At 46.8% G+C, this 19137-nt stretch overlaps 10 protein-coding genes across 10 annotated transcripts; 5 read left to right on the forward strand and 5 right to left on the reverse strand.

The window, feature by feature from the left end:
• Nucleotides 1–1370: 1370 nt before the first annotated feature.
• Nucleotides 1371–2129, reverse strand: JR316_0005425 (uncharacterized protein; the record flags this gene model as incomplete). The annotated part of the gene is made up of 2 exons (XM_047891183.1): nucleotides 1371–1458; nucleotides 1978–2129. The coding sequence occupies 2 exons, from the start codon at nucleotides 2127–2129 to the stop codon at nucleotides 1371–1373; spliced, it is 240 nt and encodes a 79-aa protein (XP_047750944.1).
• An 86-nt stretch (nucleotides 2130–2215) lies between these two features.
• Nucleotides 2216–3739, forward strand: JR316_0005426 (uncharacterized protein; the record flags this gene model as incomplete). The annotated part of the gene is made up of 2 exons (XM_047891184.1): nucleotides 2216–2663; nucleotides 3447–3739. 2 exons carry the CDS (start codon nucleotides 2216–2218, stop codon nucleotides 3737–3739), a joined length of 741 nt encoding a protein of 246 aa, XP_047750945.1.
• Nucleotides 3740–4097: 358 nt separating this feature from the next.
• Nucleotides 4098–5388, forward strand: JR316_0005427 (uncharacterized protein; the record flags this gene model as incomplete). Its single annotated transcript, XM_047891185.1, has 2 exons — nucleotides 4098–4159; nucleotides 4737–5388. The coding sequence occupies 2 exons, from the start codon at nucleotides 4098–4100 to the stop codon at nucleotides 5386–5388; spliced, it is 714 nt and encodes a 237-aa protein (XP_047750946.1).
• A 987-nt stretch (nucleotides 5389–6375) lies between these two features.
• On the forward strand, nucleotides 6376–7178 carry JR316_0005428 (Succinate/fumarate mitochondrial transporter; the record flags this gene model as incomplete). The annotated part of the gene is made up of 4 exons (XM_047891186.1): nucleotides 6376–6439; nucleotides 6508–6729; nucleotides 6792–6947; nucleotides 7006–7178. 4 exons carry the CDS (start codon nucleotides 6376–6378, stop codon nucleotides 7176–7178), a joined length of 615 nt encoding a protein of 204 aa, XP_047750947.1.
• Nucleotides 7179–8320: 1142 nt separating this feature from the next.
• Nucleotides 8321–8633, forward strand: JR316_0005429 (uncharacterized protein; the record flags this gene model as incomplete). The annotated part of the gene is made up of 2 exons (XM_047891187.1): nucleotides 8321–8323; nucleotides 8421–8633. The coding sequence occupies 2 exons, from the start codon at nucleotides 8321–8323 to the stop codon at nucleotides 8631–8633; spliced, it is 216 nt and encodes a 71-aa protein (XP_047750948.1).
• Nucleotides 8634–8979: 346 nt separating this feature from the next.
• JR316_0005430 (uncharacterized protein) lies at nucleotides 8980–9523 on the reverse strand (the record flags this gene model as incomplete). The annotated part of the gene is made up of 2 exons (XM_047891188.1): nucleotides 8980–9284; nucleotides 9337–9523. 2 exons carry the CDS (start codon nucleotides 9521–9523, stop codon nucleotides 8980–8982), a joined length of 492 nt encoding a protein of 163 aa, XP_047750949.1.
• A 1827-nt stretch (nucleotides 9524–11350) lies between these two features.
• Nucleotides 11351–12893, reverse strand: JR316_0005431 (uncharacterized protein; the record flags this gene model as incomplete). The annotated part of the gene is made up of 3 exons (XM_047891189.1): nucleotides 11351–12204; nucleotides 12259–12663; nucleotides 12722–12893. 3 exons carry the CDS (start codon nucleotides 12891–12893, stop codon nucleotides 11351–11353), a joined length of 1431 nt encoding a protein of 476 aa, XP_047750950.1.
• A 547-nt stretch (nucleotides 12894–13440) lies between these two features.
• Nucleotides 13441–14698, reverse strand: JR316_0005432 (uncharacterized protein; the record flags this gene model as incomplete). Its single annotated transcript, XM_047891190.1, has 10 exons — nucleotides 13441–13455; nucleotides 13523–13570; nucleotides 13634–13730; nucleotides 13789–13813; nucleotides 13864–13899; nucleotides 13955–13973; nucleotides 14040–14067; nucleotides 14130–14189; nucleotides 14250–14527; nucleotides 14591–14698. The coding sequence occupies 10 exons, from the start codon at nucleotides 14696–14698 to the stop codon at nucleotides 13441–13443; spliced, it is 714 nt and encodes a 237-aa protein (XP_047750951.1).
• Nucleotides 14699–15810: 1112 nt separating this feature from the next.
• Nucleotides 15811–16768, reverse strand: JR316_0005433 (uncharacterized protein; the record flags this gene model as incomplete). Its single annotated transcript, XM_047891191.1, has 5 exons — nucleotides 15811–15882; nucleotides 15938–16057; nucleotides 16107–16148; nucleotides 16221–16307; nucleotides 16358–16768. The coding sequence occupies 5 exons, from the start codon at nucleotides 16766–16768 to the stop codon at nucleotides 15811–15813; spliced, it is 732 nt and encodes a 243-aa protein (XP_047750952.1).
• Nucleotides 16769–17811: 1043 nt separating this feature from the next.
• Nucleotides 17812–18504, forward strand: JR316_0005434 (uncharacterized protein; the record flags this gene model as incomplete). The annotated part of the gene is made up of 4 exons (XM_047891192.1): nucleotides 17812–17957; nucleotides 18015–18105; nucleotides 18162–18242; nucleotides 18319–18504. The coding sequence occupies 4 exons, from the start codon at nucleotides 17812–17814 to the stop codon at nucleotides 18502–18504; spliced, it is 504 nt and encodes a 167-aa protein (XP_047750953.1).
• Nucleotides 18505–19137: the final 633 nt, after the last annotated feature.

Consider the following 19137-nt stretch of genomic DNA (forward strand, 5'->3'; position numbering starts at 1 on the left):
AGTTATGGCAGCATTCAACGTTCAATTCTTGAATGTAGGTGGGTGCGTCGTTGAATAAGTGAGGTCTGTAAAGCAATGAGGCGGCACATGTGCTGTAGAATATGTTTCCTGCACTGATAGCAAAGATGATTCCTCACCTATGTTTGTGACGCTCGAATACGGGTCTGGCAGGCGAAGAGGCGGCGGGTGTGCTGTAGAATGTGTTTTTGGCTTGTGTTTTGTGCCTGATAGTAAATACAAATACTATTCGCACCTATGTTTCTGCGTAATTCACTATCCAAATGAATTGTAGTTCCTCCTCGTTCTGTGTCGCTCACCCGACTATTTCCTCTGCCCTTCCAAGCCGGGTCTATGTCACTTGAACTAAAATTGTATTACTAGAGTACGCAGCTAGCTAAGTTTATGGTATTAGAGTCTACACTAAAGTGCTACTACTACAGTAAGCTCGTATGCGAACCATCTCTACGTACGACGTGCTTCATAGGAGTGAGTGTTGAGAGAGAGGTGGAAAGGCGTCACACCGTCACAAAATCGCCATGATACAGGACAGAAGTTTGATGCCGCTGATGCCGTGCCACCAATCACGCGCATCACCAATTTGGCGACGGCATGAGCGGCATCGAACTTCTGCGGTACTTGTTGGCGTGCTGGCCATATTCTCACGCTTTCTTCTTCTTCTGTTCCAACCATGCTCATCTAGCGGGTGAAGTAGCACATATAGACCGAGTAGCGCTGCTATCCATGTAGGCAGTCTAGCGTAGTGTACCATGTAAATAATACAAATACTACTACAGGGAGCGAAATGGGGACCGAATGATATTGTGCGTGAGGTGTAATCGAAGTGCCAACACAGATGTTAAGCACGTATGAGATCTCTACGCTCGCCGTAAGTAACACAATTTTCTGCACAGTGTTGTATATTGGGTCAGTCATTCAGCGCAGATACAGGTCAGCGAACAAGACATCGCAAAAGTTTCGAAGCATGTCTGGTAAGTCGCAACTCCAGTGTACCCGCCGTTTGCTAACCATGCGATTAGACGCACACGATTCTCACTCAAGTCGTTCGTTTCACCATTTCCTTCCTCTTGTTCTACACAGGTATGTTTCGTTCTGTCTACCTAATTTTCTGTAGTAACTTACATAGTATAGCCCATCTCCTATCCCGAACACTAACGATTCCTACTGACATCTCTGGTTGGCTGCCACTTCACTTAGGCTACTTCTACAACTGTTTCACCTCCGTTTCGCGGCGGAGCGGCACAGAAAAGACGAGAGCATTGTCGTCCATGTGCGTCACCTCGCCAGGCAAAAGTCGTGCCCATCACGACGCAGTTCACTAGGACGCTCAGCGACATCTTTGGCGTGCTCGACTACTTAAGTTGGAGCTTGTTCACCGCTGCCTTCGACGAGGAACGCTCTGATTCTCTAGTGAGGTTGGCGTATGGTCTCCTCAGTGATCTGGCCAAATACTACTCGAACGGACGGCTTAAGCAGCATTCCTGTCCAATTGGCTTACATCAAACTGCGATCTGGAAGTTGTATTCCAGATGATACCATGAACACCATGCCTCGGGCATGCGAGATTTTTCGAGGGTATTTTTTGTATCCTTTCCCTCTTACTTACGACTTAGGCTTAGGGACTGCGGACAGTGACGTTAGACGGGTAATTCGGCGGCTTTTACAACAATTATTTTTCTCCCTGTTGTTCGTATTATAGCTGTTGCTACAATCTGGCTAGGAATATTGCCATGCATAACAGTGTGGACGTCTTTTCCATGGGAGAATCCGCGTACGTACTCATCCGGGATCTCAATCTAATATCCACTTCTGATAGCTTCCTCTATCGATAGAATTCGCTACGAAGCCCCTGGGCCGCCATCCAACAGCATTTTTTCTCCAAGGTTTCTTCACATCCGGCATGGTTAGCGCCCTCGGCAGACATATTCACCGGCCTGATCATCGCATCGCTCATTGTACTCATCTTCGTTGCCGTCTTCCTCCTCCGTGAATGGATGTCGCAGAATGCTCGCCTGGGCGTATTCGAAGAGGAAGAGCTCCCCGATCTGCCCCCCGTTCACGCGCCTCCACCGCAACCACAACTGCAACATCAACCCAGGCTCGTCCGCCATTTTGCGCCGCTCGACCCTGCCAGCCTGAACCTTGAGCGTGGAGGGAACGCGCCGCTTTCAATGAGCGTCAGATCGAGGCTCTACGTATGGAGGCAATGCGTCAGAATCTGGACACAAACATCGCCGTGGACCCCAACAGATGGCGAGCAGACGCCCAAATAGCCGCTCTTAGGGATAGGAAGAAAAAGATGAATGCCAAAAGCTTCAACCCACATCATACGGTACGCAATGAAAACCAGGGAGAAACGGACCAGGAGGATGTACAATTTGAATTAGAGCAAGCGAGGAAGAAAAAATTCAACCAACATGTTACAGTGGCGCAGGACGGGGACGAGCCTGGGTTAGTAAGTCCCAGCGAATCGGACGATACAGAGGATGATGAGGACGATTTCCATGAAGACGATGAAGTCGACAATGAGGGACATGGGCATGGAAACGGGCGTAGACATCGACGTCCACATCCTCTCCGACGGCCTCATTTCGAAGAAGAAAAAGACGACGAAGACGACGAGGAAGACCAGGCAAAGTTGTGCAGTGGGGTGCTACCACCACCACCAACCCCTTTTTGCGGGTTTTCGATTCGACTGTTGACTCTTTGTTTGACTTTGCCTTTCGATCTGAAGCGGGGAGAATGGCGTGGTATACCCACTGCCCACTTACACCTACACCAACACCGTTTATCGACTATCGACCTTCACATTGGCTTTTGGTTTGCCAACCCAGTTTGTGTTCTACGGTTACACCCTACGCCTACACCGACGCTGACACTAGCGCCTCAGCTCATCTTACCTCACACCGACTTGCAGTACGCTCTGAACATCTTACACTGTTACACACCACATATCACACCATAGCATAGCATATCTTACACAACACCCACCAGACAAACTCGAATTCCGACTTATAAACCCAAACCCAAACACGAAATCAAGACGAAATGAAAGCACTAGACACGAACCTGTACACTCCCATCATCTCATCATCTCATCGTGGCGCTTTTGGTTTTCCCCACTGTATGATGTCTGCGTCTACTTTAACCATTCACTTCGTCCCGCCCACACCGACGTCATCGTCGTCGTCTTCATCCGCTGCATCGTCCGCGTCGCTATCCACGCTGCCGACATCGTCGAATCCAACCCCCGCTCGTCGACTCTCACCACCACCACCACCACCACCACCACCACCACCACCACCACCACCACCACCACCCGCGCCGATCTTTCTATCTCTACCACCACCACCACGGCCGCCGCGCACCTACTCCCATGCACCGACCACCATCACCTGTGATAACAAACACAACACTGCACACACCAGCACCCACACACAACCTCACGCTCATACGCACCGCCGCGGAGCTCATCGAACTCGACGTGAAACTGCGCAGTACGCACCCGGGCCTCAAAATCCCATCGCTGCCCATCGACCCCGCCGGTCTGCCCCTCGCGCAGCAGAAGAAGGGGAAGGAGAAGAAACGAAAGTCGACGTTTTTGAACACGCTTTCGCGGCTGGCGTCGCCTGGGGGTGGCAAGGGGATGGGGATGAGTATGGGCATTGGGATCGGGAAGAAAGGGGGGAATACACCGCTTGTGATGGCTCCTGCCAAGTAGGGCCCGGATCCGTTTGGCTCGTTTGGTGCGATGACGCTTAGTTGGAGTGTTAGTGGGAGTATTGGAGGGGATGTGAATGGGTGGTCTGCCGCGCCGTCCATGACGAATCTAGCGTCGACTGCGTTGTCCACTGACGCGCTTGATAGGGATGGGGTCATCTCGACAGACAGAGAGAAAGAGGACTATTGATCACCCGGAAGGCGAGGACGCTCATGGTCGTGTGGCCGGCGGTATTATCGAAGAGGATGAAATGGAGGTGGAGAATGTTAGCTCGCAACGTCAGCAACATCTGGCAAAGTTGAATAATGCACTCAAAACGACCACCATCATCGGCGGCCTATAGGACGCGCGCGGGTTCATGCGCGTGCGGCTTGATGAGGTGAGGCAGAAGATGGACGCCGAGGAACAGGCGAGGGATGTGTGAGTGTTTTTTTATTTTATTTTTTTATTTCTTTCTTTCTTTCTTTTCTGGTTTTTGGGGTTTTTTGTTTTTGGAGTGTGGTTTTTAGAGAGTATGTTTTTTGGATTGTTTTTTTTGTGGGTTTATTTGGATAGATTTCGGTGGAATGGACAGATTCCAGTTTCGGAGGTTCTCTATTCCATCCATCTTGCAGAGGTACTTTGAACGAGCACGGTTCTGGTTCTTGTTCATGTTGTTGTTTGTTCGAGGGTGTATCCTTCGCCTTCGTCTTCATCTTCGCATAGATCGTTTTGGCCGATGCATGCATGTACGGGTTGATTGATACGGGTGGATAGATGGTTCAGGACGGATAGCAGGATGGATAGAAGAACCGTCGGATGGGCTTTTGCTTTTACTTTTATTTTCTTTGCTTTTATTGTATCCCATTCTTTTTTATCCTATTCTATTCCCATTCTTATCTCTAATTTTCTAAACACAACTAACACCCCTTTTCCTCTTTTCCCTCCCTTCCCCTACACTTATTTAACTTACTACAACCTACAAGCCTCCGCACTCAATTCACCCAAACACACGAAGACATCGCAACATCCTCCTCGCGCTGCTCCCGACGCTCTCGGAGCAGGTGCTGCGCGCGATGGATGTGGATGCGGTGAAGCGGGAGTTGCAGGCACGGTCGCGGGTGGGTAAAGGGAATAGGGAGCAGCAGGTGTTGGGGATTGGGAATGGGAATACACCAGCACAAGCACCGGCGAATAAGAGGAGTGTGTACCCACTTGCACCGTACCCTTCCACTCCACCTCCGCCCCAGCCTCGTCAAACGCCTCCACAACAGGCTCAGGCTCAGCCCCAGCCTCATCAAACGCTTCACGCACCTGCTCACCATCACCCACACCAGCGCCCGCACCGTTCACACTCTCGCCGCCCGCACCCGTGTTCGTGCCGCGCGCCGCGTCGTTGCATTCCGCGTCGTTGTACCCGTTCGCCTGTTTCTTTGCACTCGCCGTACCTTTCGCTTTCAGGGACAGAGTCAGAGTCTATTTCCATCTCGCACGACACGCAGGAGATATCGTCGTCGTTTGTATCGGACAACGGGTCTGTGAGTCGTAGTTGGGTCGTTGAGGGTTCGGGTGAGGGTTCCGAACAAGGAGGTGCAGGGGAGAGAGCGCCATCGCCTGCTTTGAGCTCTGTTTCTGGTGTTTCCCGTTTCGCATTCGAATTCGACGGATGAAGGGGAAGGTGGGGATGAAGATGAAGATGGTACGTCACTTCTCTTTCGTTGTGGGAGTTTGATTTTATCTGATTAAGAAATGTGTATATGTGTAGGCAGAGAATGTGATTAGTGTGTATACGGACACTGATGCGGATGCTGTTGCGGTTGCGGATGCTGGAGCGGGAGGATCGGGATCGGATCGGGAGGAGCGGGCGTAGATGCGTTGATCACCTTCGCAGTGCCCTCCGATTCCCACAGTTCTCTTGCTGTTACTTGCGCCGGGCAGGGAAGTAGATCCAGTGCCCGGACTAGGTCTCTCAACCATCCTAACTATCGCTCTCCGGGGAGGGATGTCGTAACGTAGTACTAGGATTAACCGCCTATATTTAATGGGAAGTACTCCTGTTTCAGAATAAAGAACTGCCGTTATCGACCTCGGACCCAAACCCAGTATTCGTCGCAGACACTTGATCTGCACCTGTTCCAGGAGTCGTAGCAATGACCTGCGATCGCTCCTTCTGTAAGTTCGCATATTGTCTGCGCTTTTTTGTTCGAAGCTGAATTTTGGAGCAGCTGGTGTATCCACACGACTGGCGCGAAGATGACTTTGTGGTCTTCCACAACCGTGGAGTTCTGCACACTGTCGTCGGTGCATGCCCTTGACCAGGTGCGCGCGTTCCACCAGTGCAACCTCGCTGCATCGGATGAGCCCATGGGCCCTTCAGCCGAAGACGTCCAAACCTATGCTTGAGTTAAGGCGGGTAATTTGCAAGACTTTCGTAGTCAATGGCATACCATTCCTCGATGTCTGGGTCGTGTCGTTTCCTCAGCATTTCTTGGAGCCTGAATTCCCCGTACCTTGTCAAGATTGATCATCCCACTTGGGGAGGATATAGACACAGATGTTCCTGCTGGCATCGTCGAAGTCTATCGTGTGTTAATTGTATTGCCAAATAATAGACAGAGAAAAACATACTGCAAGGGTTATTAAAAAGTTGAGAGGAGATGTACCATCGTCGGCTTGCCGATAAGCAAACAGGGAAGACGAGCATTGGGAATATCTTCATTGGTATGTAATTCTTTTCTCTTGCCGCGAAGGTGTTGAGCTGATGTCATCTTTTAATTACTTGCGTATAGCCGGTCTTGGGGCTGGAGTGACGGAAGCTGTTGCCATCGTGACGCCCATGGAAGTGGTGAAGATTCCTCTGCAAGCTCAACAACATTCATTGGCCGATCCTCTTGAAGCGCCTCGGTACCGTAATGCTGGTCATGCTGTGTACACCATCATTCGTGAGGAAGGAATCTCGACATTGTATCGTGGTGTCTCTTTGACGCCACTGAGACAAGCTACGAATCAGGGTACGTCTTCATTCGTGAATAGCCGAAGAACGCCTTTCTTAAGGCTTGTGTGTCCACCTTAGGTGCCAACTTCACCGCGTACCAAGAAATCAAGAAGCTCGCGCATAAGTACCAGCCAGACTTGGTCGAGCTACCATCCTACCAACACATGATGATTGGTCTTATCTCTGGAGCTATGGGTCCGTTCTCAAATGCACCAATAGACACTATCAAAACTCGTACGTCCCTTTTTAACTACACTTTCTTAGCCTCTCTTACTCAAATCAATTATATCAGGTCTACAAAAAGCCAAAGCAACTCCAGGCCAATCCTCCTTCCAGCGCATATTCGCGATCGCGGCAGATATGTGGAAGATGGAGGGCGTGCGGTCATTCTACAAGGGCATCACCCCCGCGTGCTGCGCGTGGCACCCGGGCAGGCGATCGTGTTCGCGGTTTATGAACGCGTGAGCGGCGTTATTGAGACGATCAGCCCAAGAGTGAGAGAAGATCTCATCTCCACATGTATCCCTGCATGGTCATCCACTCTTCCTCCAACCCATGTTATCTCCATGGCTTCCAACGACAGGAGCGCGTCTTCCGAGACGATGATGTAGTCAATGACAGAGCGGCCTCCGTTGGCCTGACTGGAGGTCCACTGTGGGAACGGCGTTCGGTCGATTGGTGTCCCATTCACGACATGCAGAGAATTCTGCCCCATGATTTCCAGTAGGCGATTCCCTCTAGCAATGCAGGTATTATCTGGAGACACTCGTACTAAGTGCGATCCCGCTGCTTGTTGCAGGCCTATACGCGCGTTCAGGTCGCCTATAATCATGTATGCCTTGGATCGCAAGACACAAATATTCGATAGCCTCCCCCAGCCATGTCTTAGGGTCCACATGCGTCCAAGATTCCCATCTGGAGTTCTCTGGCACAAGATACGAGCAGATTAGGATTAGGGATGGGAGCTCAAGGACCAGTATATCTGGGTGCATGATCTCGTCGCATATTCTATATTTTACAGTGTCCCGTATAATTACAGTGACGCCGCCCAGGGGGTGCCGCCATGGTCGCGATCGTGCCACTGGATGAAAACCGCGAGGTAGATCCAGAATATCCTCTTGCCCTGGCGCCATGTGTGTTTCCTGGAAGAAGGTAACATCATTAGATAGTACGAGATCCCTATACATTGGCGTATGGATTGATGCCGCGAGTCCTCCGTTGCAGTTCCAGGAGGCTACGCTGAATCTGGCGCTGTTTGTTTCTATCAGTGCCCGATGTGTGGAACCCGTCATCGCCGCTCTGCTGTTTGCGTATGCCCTGAAGTCCTGCGCATCCGCATACACCCGAAATCGGAGCCTGATGCGTCTCGCTTTCCTGGCATGCGTAACTGATACCAAACGTTCCATAGCTAGCCCATTGTCCTGCATCCATTCTCGCCCCATCCGCAGACGCTCAATTCTTTGGCATTGTAGTGGCCCCCGGAGAACATCTGTAAGATTGACGTCTCTTTCTTGCTGAGTTGCTTGTGTTGACGACATGCGTGGTGTGATTTCTGTTAGGACCGCTGTGAGTGGAGTTTCCATGATAAGAAGAATTTGTTTTTGGTGATGGTGCGTGTTTTATCTCTTTTTTTTTCCTTTTCTTTTTTTTACTTCTTTCTCTATGTGCGTGTTTTTATTGACATTGACAGTCTTTTTTTTTCAATAGGATACCTTCCTGGACACGGAACCCGTACTGGGAGAGTTCACAGAGGAGGATCTCGAGCAGGAGCAGGATACCTACCAGAAGCCGCAGACGGACGCGGACCGCACGGATGGCGAAGGGTACGAGACAAACACGGCGCCGTCGCAGTCGCGCAGCTCGTCGATACGCATGGTACAGAGTCAGAGTCAGCTGCAGCAGGGACAAGGGCAGGACTGAGTCAGCAGGTGCCGGTGCAGCAGGTATCCAAACGGCAAACGCGCGTTAATTTGCCTCTAAAGGTGCTGACGACGCTTGTTTGGTAATAAAAAAAATGTTGTTTCAAGCTTCATGAAATAACATAGGCCACAGATGTCCGCGAATGTTAAGGAGTTTTATTATTCAGAAATGAGATTATGAGTCTTCAATGAGTATGATACAAATATAGCGAATCAAATGGTAAAATTCAGGGATATATGTACAATAATACGAAGCGATAGCGATAAACCGAAAGCAACAAGAAAGCAACAAGAAAGCAACAAGAAAATGAAGAAAAGATAACAACAAGAAAAACCCGCCGGGGCGCCTAGTCGGTGCGGACAGGAGCGACATCGTATGTCTCGCACATTGCGAGATACAGGGCTCGCGCAGGGTAGGTGGCACGTATTTGGGCCTCGATCGCAATATCGTTGAGAACTTTCTTGCGCTCAAGTTCGAAGCGGTCGAGCTGAATTTCGTGCGCTTCCGATGTACCAGGCCGAGTACGTGCGCTTCGATTGTTGAGAATTTTTTTCAGGGTTTTAATCTCCTGGCGAACGCGGATGAGTTCCTCGAAATCGGCGTCGTTGGCTGGTGAGTGTTGAGCCTCCATGTCGCTGATCAACTTTCCTCCTGAAAGGAGCGGTAAGACGCTGTTCAAAGCTACAAATACTCACTGGCATACCGCTACGATTTCGCAGAACAACTGGCGCTTCGCTATTTTTGTTGATGTAGCGAGCTATCGCCCCGAAGGCGGGCCCTCCGTACGTGCATAACCACTCCACGATCTCGCATCCCGACGCGAATCCGTATTTGATGCCGTTGACGAAGGAAACGATGGTGGAAAAGATGTTGGAGACTATTGTGGACATGGTACGAATATCGATGTTGATAGAGGGCGTGATGAGCGAGGACGATGAATGAATGTGTTTGAGCGAGTGAGAGCGAGTGTGGTGAGTGTGGTGAGTGAGTGTGAGTGAGTGTGGTGAGTGAGTGGGAGTGTGGTGAGTGATAAGAGACTGCGAGAAAGTTGTTCTGAGAGACATCAATTCATAGAAGGCAATGGCAAACAATGGCAAACGAATAAAATACATTGATGTGAGTATATACATTGCTACTACAGTGAAATAGAGACTCAGGTTCTAGAAATAAGAAGGGAGAAAAGCAGCTTTGACTGTGTAGCATTTGTCAATTTATGTGTATGGTAGTAGGACACACCCGAGCCCCAAAAATACATATATTTCACTCGAAAATACGTTTTTTCTCGCTGAATAAACATGCGTCACTGATACAGCGTTATTGAATGAAGAGCGTGTTCTCGTCGCTGAATACACAAGCGCCTAAGTAGCGTTGGTGAGGTGTGTCGCTTATCACCGAGACGCCAAAATAGCCGTAAAATCGCTGGGCGTGTCGCTCAACGCGCGCCGATCGCGCGTCAAGCGCGCGCTGATCGCGCGAGGAGGCGCGCGCTGAGCGGCACGATGAGCGTGTCGATGTCTGTTTGACAATCTGTTTGATTTCAAACAGATATTATGTTTGATTTCTTACACAACTTATGTTTGATGTTTATGGTCGATAACATACAGAATATACGGATGATTTCATGCACAAATTATCAAACAGGAGTTATATTTGGAATCAAACACTATTTATCAAACACAATGTACGTTTGTTATCTTACAGCGAACTTGACAGATTTTCTGTCAAGCCCGTGTTCTTTGACAAACAGGCGTCAAACATACGTTGTGTTTGATATCACATGCCTATCAAACATAACTTATGTTTGATGCTTGTTTGTCAGCAAACACAACTTATGTTTGACATCAAACATCGTCTTCTTACATAATACGTGTTTGATTGACGATGTTTGACATCAAACATGTATCGGAGCCCGCAGTGAACGATAATTCCGTAGGAATTATTCAAATGATGGTATTCTCAAATTTGATGGCTGATGGGAACAATTCTCACGTCCCAATTTGGGTAGGCGTCACATTTGAGTCACACGGCTGATCCACGACTGATTATTGTGTGTAACCTCGCAATTTCAATGTTTTTGCCCTACGTTCACCTTTTTCCCTTCACATTCACAAGCTCTAAACATATTATACATGTGTATTCAATGTAGTTAAATGAAATACAGCATTTTAAAGAATGATCAAAGTTCTATTGATACTTATTTAGAACTTACAGAGGTAGATGTTTGTTCTGAATGGGTTAGAATTCAGCTTGAAGGTTTAGGAGCATTTACTGAAGTGTTGTGACTTCCGATTTTACATTTTTCACTCGTTTAATTACTTTATATTTGTTTATATCTTCTACATTTATTACATTTTATATACACTTGCTAATAGTCAATTGTTTATATAAAGTGATTTATTCTTCAACTATCCTCCAGGCATTGGAAAAATGGTTCAAAGAACAGTAACAAATGCAAAAGGATAGATAGCTTACACAGGCGGCCGCTGGGCACATTTTTAGATGTGTTTCGCCAATGTGTCACACATTTCTATTTTTGGGATGTGAGAATTGTTCCCATCAGCCATCAAAGTTGAGAATACCATCATTTGAATAATTCCGTAGGAATTATCGTTACCGGACAGACTCTTAAAGAGGTAAATATAACAGAAGGATTTATTAATAATATAATGACACTACTAGCTTGCATACCCTGACTATGAGTATCGCACATGTCGTAGCTATGGTTTATAGCTTGAACGCGCTTTTAGCAATGGATCTACCTCCCTAGGCCCCTCCTCCCTCTGAGCTCGGTCATTTAAACTTGTGTACGATGGGGGGATATCTACCACGACTATCTGCTCCACCGGCTGGATAGGTACTTCCCCACTGTCTTCATGTACTCGGGTAACAACTCGGATGGGTGCCGATGACGCTGGTAAAGAATTTTGCTGGGTTTCCACTTGTCCAACATGTGTTTGCGAGCTGTTCTTTTCGGAGGCTTCGCCTACAGAATCTCCGTTACGTATTGAGAGAGCAGAGTAATCGAAGAATGGAACAATTGCCATTGCAACAGGACCTGGATCAAGACTGTAAGAAGAAAATCGCTTTGATTCAAGGCGACGTTTTCTTCTGCGGTAAAGCAAGAATCCGATCAAACATAGAAGTACTACCAATATGACGCTGACAGCTACCGCAGCTGCAATAATTCCTCTGTGCGTCTTTGGGTGGCTAGAATTCGATGGTACAGGGGAAGGATTCGACGAAGACGGGTTTGAAAGGCTAGATGATGATGGCTTTGCTGGTGGAGGGGGATCCACACTAAGAATTGTCTTTGTACCGGTTACAAGGAGGGACATCAGTGTGAGAGGAGTCGTAGTACTATTCCCATGATAGACGATCTGGATGGTGTGATTTCCAGGAGCTACCTGATTGGTCTGAAATATTGTTTGCTCCGTTATGGTATCCAGCACCGACGTTGCTAGATTATTAACAGTAAATTTTACTGGGTCGCCTCCATCTATTGAGTATGATGCCATGGCCTGAATGTGCGAGTCGTTTACGCCATTTCCACCCAGTCCAGCCACTGATGTGCCTATCATTCAAATAAACATAGGGCCAAGGGTATCCATCGAAACACTTAACGCACCAGTGAAACTAAATGTGTACGGAGCATCGGGAGTGGTAGTACTTAAGAAATCCGAGCTATCCCATCCCGGTGGTGCAGCCCCATATGTGAAATCATCAGAAACCGTGTATTCCATAACCCCAACTGTTATATCTTCTGGTTTTGAGAACCCCGACGGCATGAATCTGGCGAAGTCAAACGCAACTGGGTTGTCTTTGGTACCAGTCACTGTCATTGTGAGAGCGTTTATTGAACCTTCCTGCCACTCCGTCGGATCATACCCAGCAGAGAAGCGAAAGCTTGGCTGTTCCCCAGGAGCAGTACTTCCTCCAAACGATGAAGATAACGAATCAATTAAATGTCCGTTTGTGGTGCCATTCCATACTCCTGAAGAGGACGAAAGCCCCCAAAGCTCAATCCCAGTCCCTAAGGCGAGTTCCACTTAATTCAGAAATATTAAAAAAAGAGCTTAGGTGAGCTTTACCTTGAAATCTAATGGTAAAAGACGCCTGTTGGAAAGTGATATGAGCTGTGTTATTGAACGGCCTGCCGCTGACTGTGTAGTTCAGGGAAGAAGTGTCTGTTATCCATTTCCCTTCCTCGTATAAGATGCTGGAATCACTGTCGTCGATAATAACACTGTCAGGGAGAGACATTAGGACGATATCATCTACCAGAGACGATTGGAAAAGGGAAGATAGTCTTTACATTCATAGTGGGAAATATGGGAATAATGTACGTTTCATTTTCCGACGTAGTCAAGCACAGGATGAAGGCATTGATCCATGACAACAGGTGCTGCCAAAAACCAGACACTGATTAAGCCATTACGCAATCAGACACTCGTCCCCCCATTGAATGTGAAAGTTATGATTGAAGGAGGCTTTGCGAGCTATTCCAGGAAAAACGGCATCATTTGCTGACTGCGCCGATTATGTGCCGCATTATGTCATTCAGTGATTGCCGTGATTGCCGTTGATGCGTCTCAACGTCTTATTGCAGTAATGTTTTATTGCTGTATGTTTAGGTGTTGATAGTCAAGCAATCAATGTACAGACTCTAAAGTTCGCTCCACAGATATACGGACAGCATGGTGCTATTGGTTGCTTCAGTAATATTGAGTGTGCAATGGAAGGCTCTTGATGCCACAAGCTTCAGGTCTGCACAGTATGCAGTCATCGTGATATACCTCGCCTTCTCCCTTTAAACATCATCAATCTTTTAAAGTGAAGGGCGTGGATATGTTAAATATAATGATGTTTTGTTTCGTTTAACCGTAACTTACCTTGAACACCGGTTTCAAATCCCCAGGCCGGGAGGTTTGGAATGAAATCTATCCCACCCATTAGCTTCATTCAGGATTGTCCTTCCATTGTGTGTGTTCATGCATACTTACCGAGATTGGCTCCGTTCCTGGTGAGAACTCCAAAATACTTCGATGTGTAAGATTTCCTCTTGCATTCCCGTTTTGTCTCACAGGACGTGCGTTGAGTCTGATGAACTCCTGATTTCAATTTTTGTTGACGGTGATGAACCGGAAATGACACTTACGATACAAAGAGTGAGTTTGAGTATACTTTGGGGAGAATTAAAATCCTCGATATTACCAGATTTACAATCACTCACATTTAGCCAAGATGATGTAAAGTCCAAACCAGATCACTGTAGGCGTTTCCATCGTCAAATTAAGTTTTTATATTTGTAGTTATGTGCTCACTGTTGGGCATTGCCTGGAACTATATTTTTTTGTTGATTATCACGTTAGCTGACATCAGTAGAGAAAGGTAGCTAAATTATCTTACGCAAATAATAACCGCTACCGAGGTCATGCTACGGAAATTATTACCGTCAAGGGGAGCTATAAAGTAACAACTAGATACTGTAGAATGCACCTAGTTATCAGCCCTGTTTGCAAAGAAAACCTAATCAACTTGTTCAAAATCATGGTCGTTCTAGCCATCCAATTTAGTTATCAGCATCAAACCACGGTAAAAAAATCTCAAGAGTCTCACGATGTGAGGTTGGTGGGGGAAGCAAATTTACGCAGGTAATACGTCATGCATATTGCAATCAGTATATCCGTCGCCGCCCCAGAGGTCAATGCAGAAGTAATCAGCCAGTCAAAACGGACACCCAACCCAATCCCATTCACGGGTCCTCTTGGGACGTCGGAAAAGGTCTTCACTGATATGGCCACACCTCCAATAAATCGTAATAGAGCAAAAACGAGGCAGGAAATGCTGACGGGGAGTCTGTTTGACAATTTGTAAATTCTTAATGAGAAGAAGCACTGAATGAAGGGGATTTTAGTCTGATAAAAATCTGAGATTTCTGAGAGAATTGGTTCAAATACCTGGACAATGAGGGTAATAACAATTTCCACCCCCACGCTAGCTGCAATGGGATATGAATTGGCCTTTGCATGTTCATATCGCGTGACTGTATCATAATAAATGGCCATCGAGGCTGTGAGAGTGTGAAGCGTCTCTAGAAATCTAAGTATGGGTAGTATAGAAGATCAGTAGCTCAACTTGTTCTGGTAAAAAAAGTCTATACAGAAGTAAGGAGACCTATAGGAATTTATTGGTGTTAATTTGTAGGAGAAAAAAAGTCGACGCACCATGAGCTTTAGGAAAATTCTGTCATTCTCACTTCTCCTGAAGTACGTGTATCCTTGACTTAACGATACGCCGAATAGGATCAGAGTGAGGAAAGTGGCAATCTGGACAGATCCAATGTTTTCATTGGAGATTAGTTGAAAATCTATCGGATTTGCGGTGGTGGATATGAGGTCCACCATATCACAATGTGGGCTGATTTTTTTGGAAACGGCACAAGAAAGATAGATACCCTAAGTAATAGGGATAGAACAGAGTTCCGAAAAAGAGTAAAAATCGAAGCTCCAGAGCTCCGGTCCAAGATATGCCAAACACCAGGGTCTATATAGAACGAATCGTAAGAAGAGAAGGGTGAGAGAGCAACGGGGAGAATTATGTGATTATATCTAGTGATATGGGAGTCCGGATACTCGGATTACTGTTATCGGCCGCGAAAATACCGCCAATAGTAGACATTGAGTGGCAGATGACAAGTTGTATCCATTATGATAACTTGTGGCGTTTGATTTGCAAACTACTGCGTAAGCATTTTGTCAAGGATTAACCCAAAACAAATGTATTCATAAAGTATACTGTGGCTTCATCAGTGTAATTGTAACCTCTTGTTCTCAAGGTATACTGCGTGTATCTATCTACTTGCACCGGAGAAGCATTTGTTTAGATCACTGCTGGACCGCCCACCATTGATAGATATGTCAATTGGACATTCCCACCATCCATTAGATTGACGTTCTCTTGATGGCGTTAATAGTATGTAGATATTCCGGTGAATACCAAGTACTAATATGTACCAATGAAGGCAATCGATTATCCTGTCCCAAAATACAAGCAATTTTGTCCATGATAGAAATACACTTGCTCTGAGAGACATCTCGCGTAGCAGTGGTGAATAATCCACAAGGTACGAGCAAAGTTATCGATTATAACGTCTATATCCCAAGGCCGGGAACAAATATTAAGGACCTGTGGTTTTTCTTTCACAAGATCCATCTAAAAGATCCCATATTCCATATATGCCCTGCTGTGGCTATAAAGACAAAGGATATTAAGACCATCTAACTGGGTACAGGGTTTGTGCTTACCAAACTATGGCAACGATCTGGACCACCAAAGTGATGTCCATCAATATCAGCCGGTGTGGTAGCACACATAATTTGCCAACTCGAGCCAGCTTGAAGATTCTCTAAATGCGATTCAACACGCTGTATAAAGGTCAATTGTGAAGTTCGGTTTGATGAAAGCAACACAAACTCTGAAATGATCCTGTTGGCCTCCGTTCAAGTATCCACATCCCTGAGAAGGTGCATAGAAGGTATCGATAACGGGTTCTTCCTAGATTAGGCCAAGAAGCCCGGAACGACGTACAAGGTCAATAAACTCGCCCCATTTCGTTTCACAGTCGTCTTCCTGGAAGTCCACAATCCAGTACCCCCACACTCCGCGCCCAAAACCCTATAGAAATTCAATTCTGTTAACAGACGGAGTCATAATAAAGTACGTACAAGGTCTTGACAAAAATCTGTGAACAGCTTCCGATTGTGAATCACGGTCGGGGTTTCTTTGCACAGTTGTATCATGCCTTCCTGCCCAATGGTGTCCATAGAGGGTCCAACCGTAAGTTTTGCAGTATATTCCCTAGTAGAGTACCGCAGACAGTGCTCCCCTCCTTTCAGTCCGTACCAGGAGACCACGTCCGTTTCTGCCATTGGTTCTTTTGTGTTGACCTTTCCAAGATAGCCGAACCAGAATACGCTGTATATCCAATATTGGAGTATTCTTCCTTTGGAGCCGTCAAGCAGCTCGAAAAGGAAACCAACGGACATAGACACCGCCAGAAAAAAGCTCAGAACAAAGAAGAAGACCAGTATTGCAAGGCGGTATCGCATCGCGTGCTGTCTTTCGCAAGCCAACATGATCTCGTAACATGGCTCCTCCGATGCTACAGGATAGAGGGATTTCCGTCTGTATTAGACAAATTGAGACCTAAATGATTCTTAAAAGAAATCAGGATGAGGCGCACGGAGACTGGATTGCCATTCACAGATGAAAATAGAAAATAGAGGCCGGAAGTGGAAGTTCGACAAGAGGTGAGGCGAGGCTTCCCGCTTCCAGTTACCAGTACTAATAAAGAAAAGGATGAAGGAACTTGAAGAACCATGAAGTTCTCCAACAATTTTATGGGCGTAAAGCGTTCGAGAAGAGGGGCAGAAATGACGAGGTCTAGCTTTCCAATCGCTTCGTTGACACGATCATTGCACACATTAACCGCCTACGACGATCCATGGACATGAGGCTGCTCTCTGTTTCCGAGGCATTTGCGCTGCTAAAACGCCTGGACGTCGAACTTCCTCTACACAGAAGATACCTTAATGAGCCCTCTTACCTTTCAGAATTCAGAAGCAACTACCATTTCTGATTCTTTGAATCCACCAATTCACAAATTTTCCCGGAGCCGCGACACCATAAAGAGTCGAGAGTTTACTCATGGAAGAGTAAGAATGTATTCTTCATAGGTCTAATCATTCCAAATCGTTTTAAGGAGATTATTAAGTTGAGCTGGAAGAGGCAAGGTTGAAACGTTTAGAACATTCAAGATCGGGCAACGTGGACTCTGGAGGCAATAACAGCTTCAAATAAATGGCAATCCCCGGCGGCCTCTCGGACCCTCGGCAGCATTAAATTACGGGGTCAATCCTTGAACTGTTACGGTCATGATTATAGGTACGTTTGGCATACCAGTTATTTGGAGAGGAATCAACTCACATATCTGTTGAAGATTCGAAAGAAAAGTCGGCGGAAGCTCTGCCTCCCAAGTACAAAGCTTTACTCATGCTCTAGCGCACAACCCACCTGCTCATGATGCCACCCATATAGCTATGAAGCAGTCGTGAAAGGGAGAAGAAATGATGCTACGGTCTACACCTTCACCGGATGGCTTCGGGACTCAATGTTCCTAATGCCACCCTCCGATGCTCCAAATCAGACACCACTATATCGCATTAACGTGGAACTCGATCTGAATCCATTTCTCCCCGTTTCATATGTGACCAAGATCATACGGTATGGTGTCAATCCTCCCGAAAGTCTCGTCGCAGAGTTTGCGTGAGTGCGTTATCTATTTCTCTTCATTGACAATACCATTCATGAATTCAATTTTAGAATCGCATTGAATAACAAGCGGGCGGTGTTGAGGATGGGAGATACGTCTACACGGCTGTCGAATGTTTTGTACAGCGTCCACAAGTCTCCAGTAAGCCTCATGTGATTTAGGTCGTTTCCGGTGGAATTGTATAAATCATGTTGCAGAAACACTTCAACTGGATTCTCGCACATCAATTGCATTGGGACTGCCGTGAGGTTTTGAGAGATGGATCACCATTATGTATCGTAGGTACCGTCTTTTTGTTCACGATATGTCACTAAACCCCCTGTATGACCTAAGTGCTACTTACCTGCGCCAAAGGACCCGTCTCTCCCCGCAGATTCGTCTTCCAATCAAAGTATTAAGATCGCACAATTCATTCCACCACCCCCAGACAGATCACCTCCTCACCCCGATGCGACTCTGACCGTCTACCCAACTGGCCATCAAATCATGGATGAAATCATTGTCTCGGCACTGGTCGTCGAGCGAATGCTTACTAGATAAAGCGCAGACTACGATGAACGCACAGAATTATCGATATACTACTAAATTCTTAAAAAGCTGATTCAGCTTTAGCGGCCTGTACGGCCATTCACCAATCATTGAGGAAACGGAGAGACTTCGCGACAATTGAATTGACCTACTAGAAAATTTTCAGCTCTGGACACACGCCGGACAAAAATGCTGACCAGTTAGCCTGGGTGTTGTCCTGACCAGTGACGTGACTAGTACCGTGACCAATTACATAGCGTCACATATATGTTGTCACGCTAATTCATTATTAGTAGACTCGACAGTAAATGGCAAATTACTTGATTGTCTTGCGTTAGAACTCAGTTCGGAGTAGGAAGAAGTATTAAACAATCAAGTAATATGTTATTTACTGTTGAGCCTACTAATAATGACTTAGCGTGACAACATATGTGTGACACTATGTAATTGGCCACCGTACTAGTCACGTCACTGGTCAGGACAACACCCAGGCTAACTGGTCAGCATTTTTGTCCGGCGTGACAGCGAGGGAGGCCCGAATACCTGGCATCAACCAAGTCTCTTTTACTGCGCACCTAAGCCCGATTGATGGATGACAGTGATATTCGCAACAGAAGCTATGCTGATTGGAATGGAAGGGAATGT

Source organism: Psilocybe cubensis, chromosome 4 (genome assembly GCF_017499595.1).
Source record: "Psilocybe cubensis strain MGC-MH-2018 chromosome 4, whole genome shotgun sequence".
Classification (NCBI taxonomy): Eukaryota; Fungi; Basidiomycota; class Agaricomycetes; order Agaricales; family Agrocybaceae; genus Psilocybe; species Psilocybe cubensis.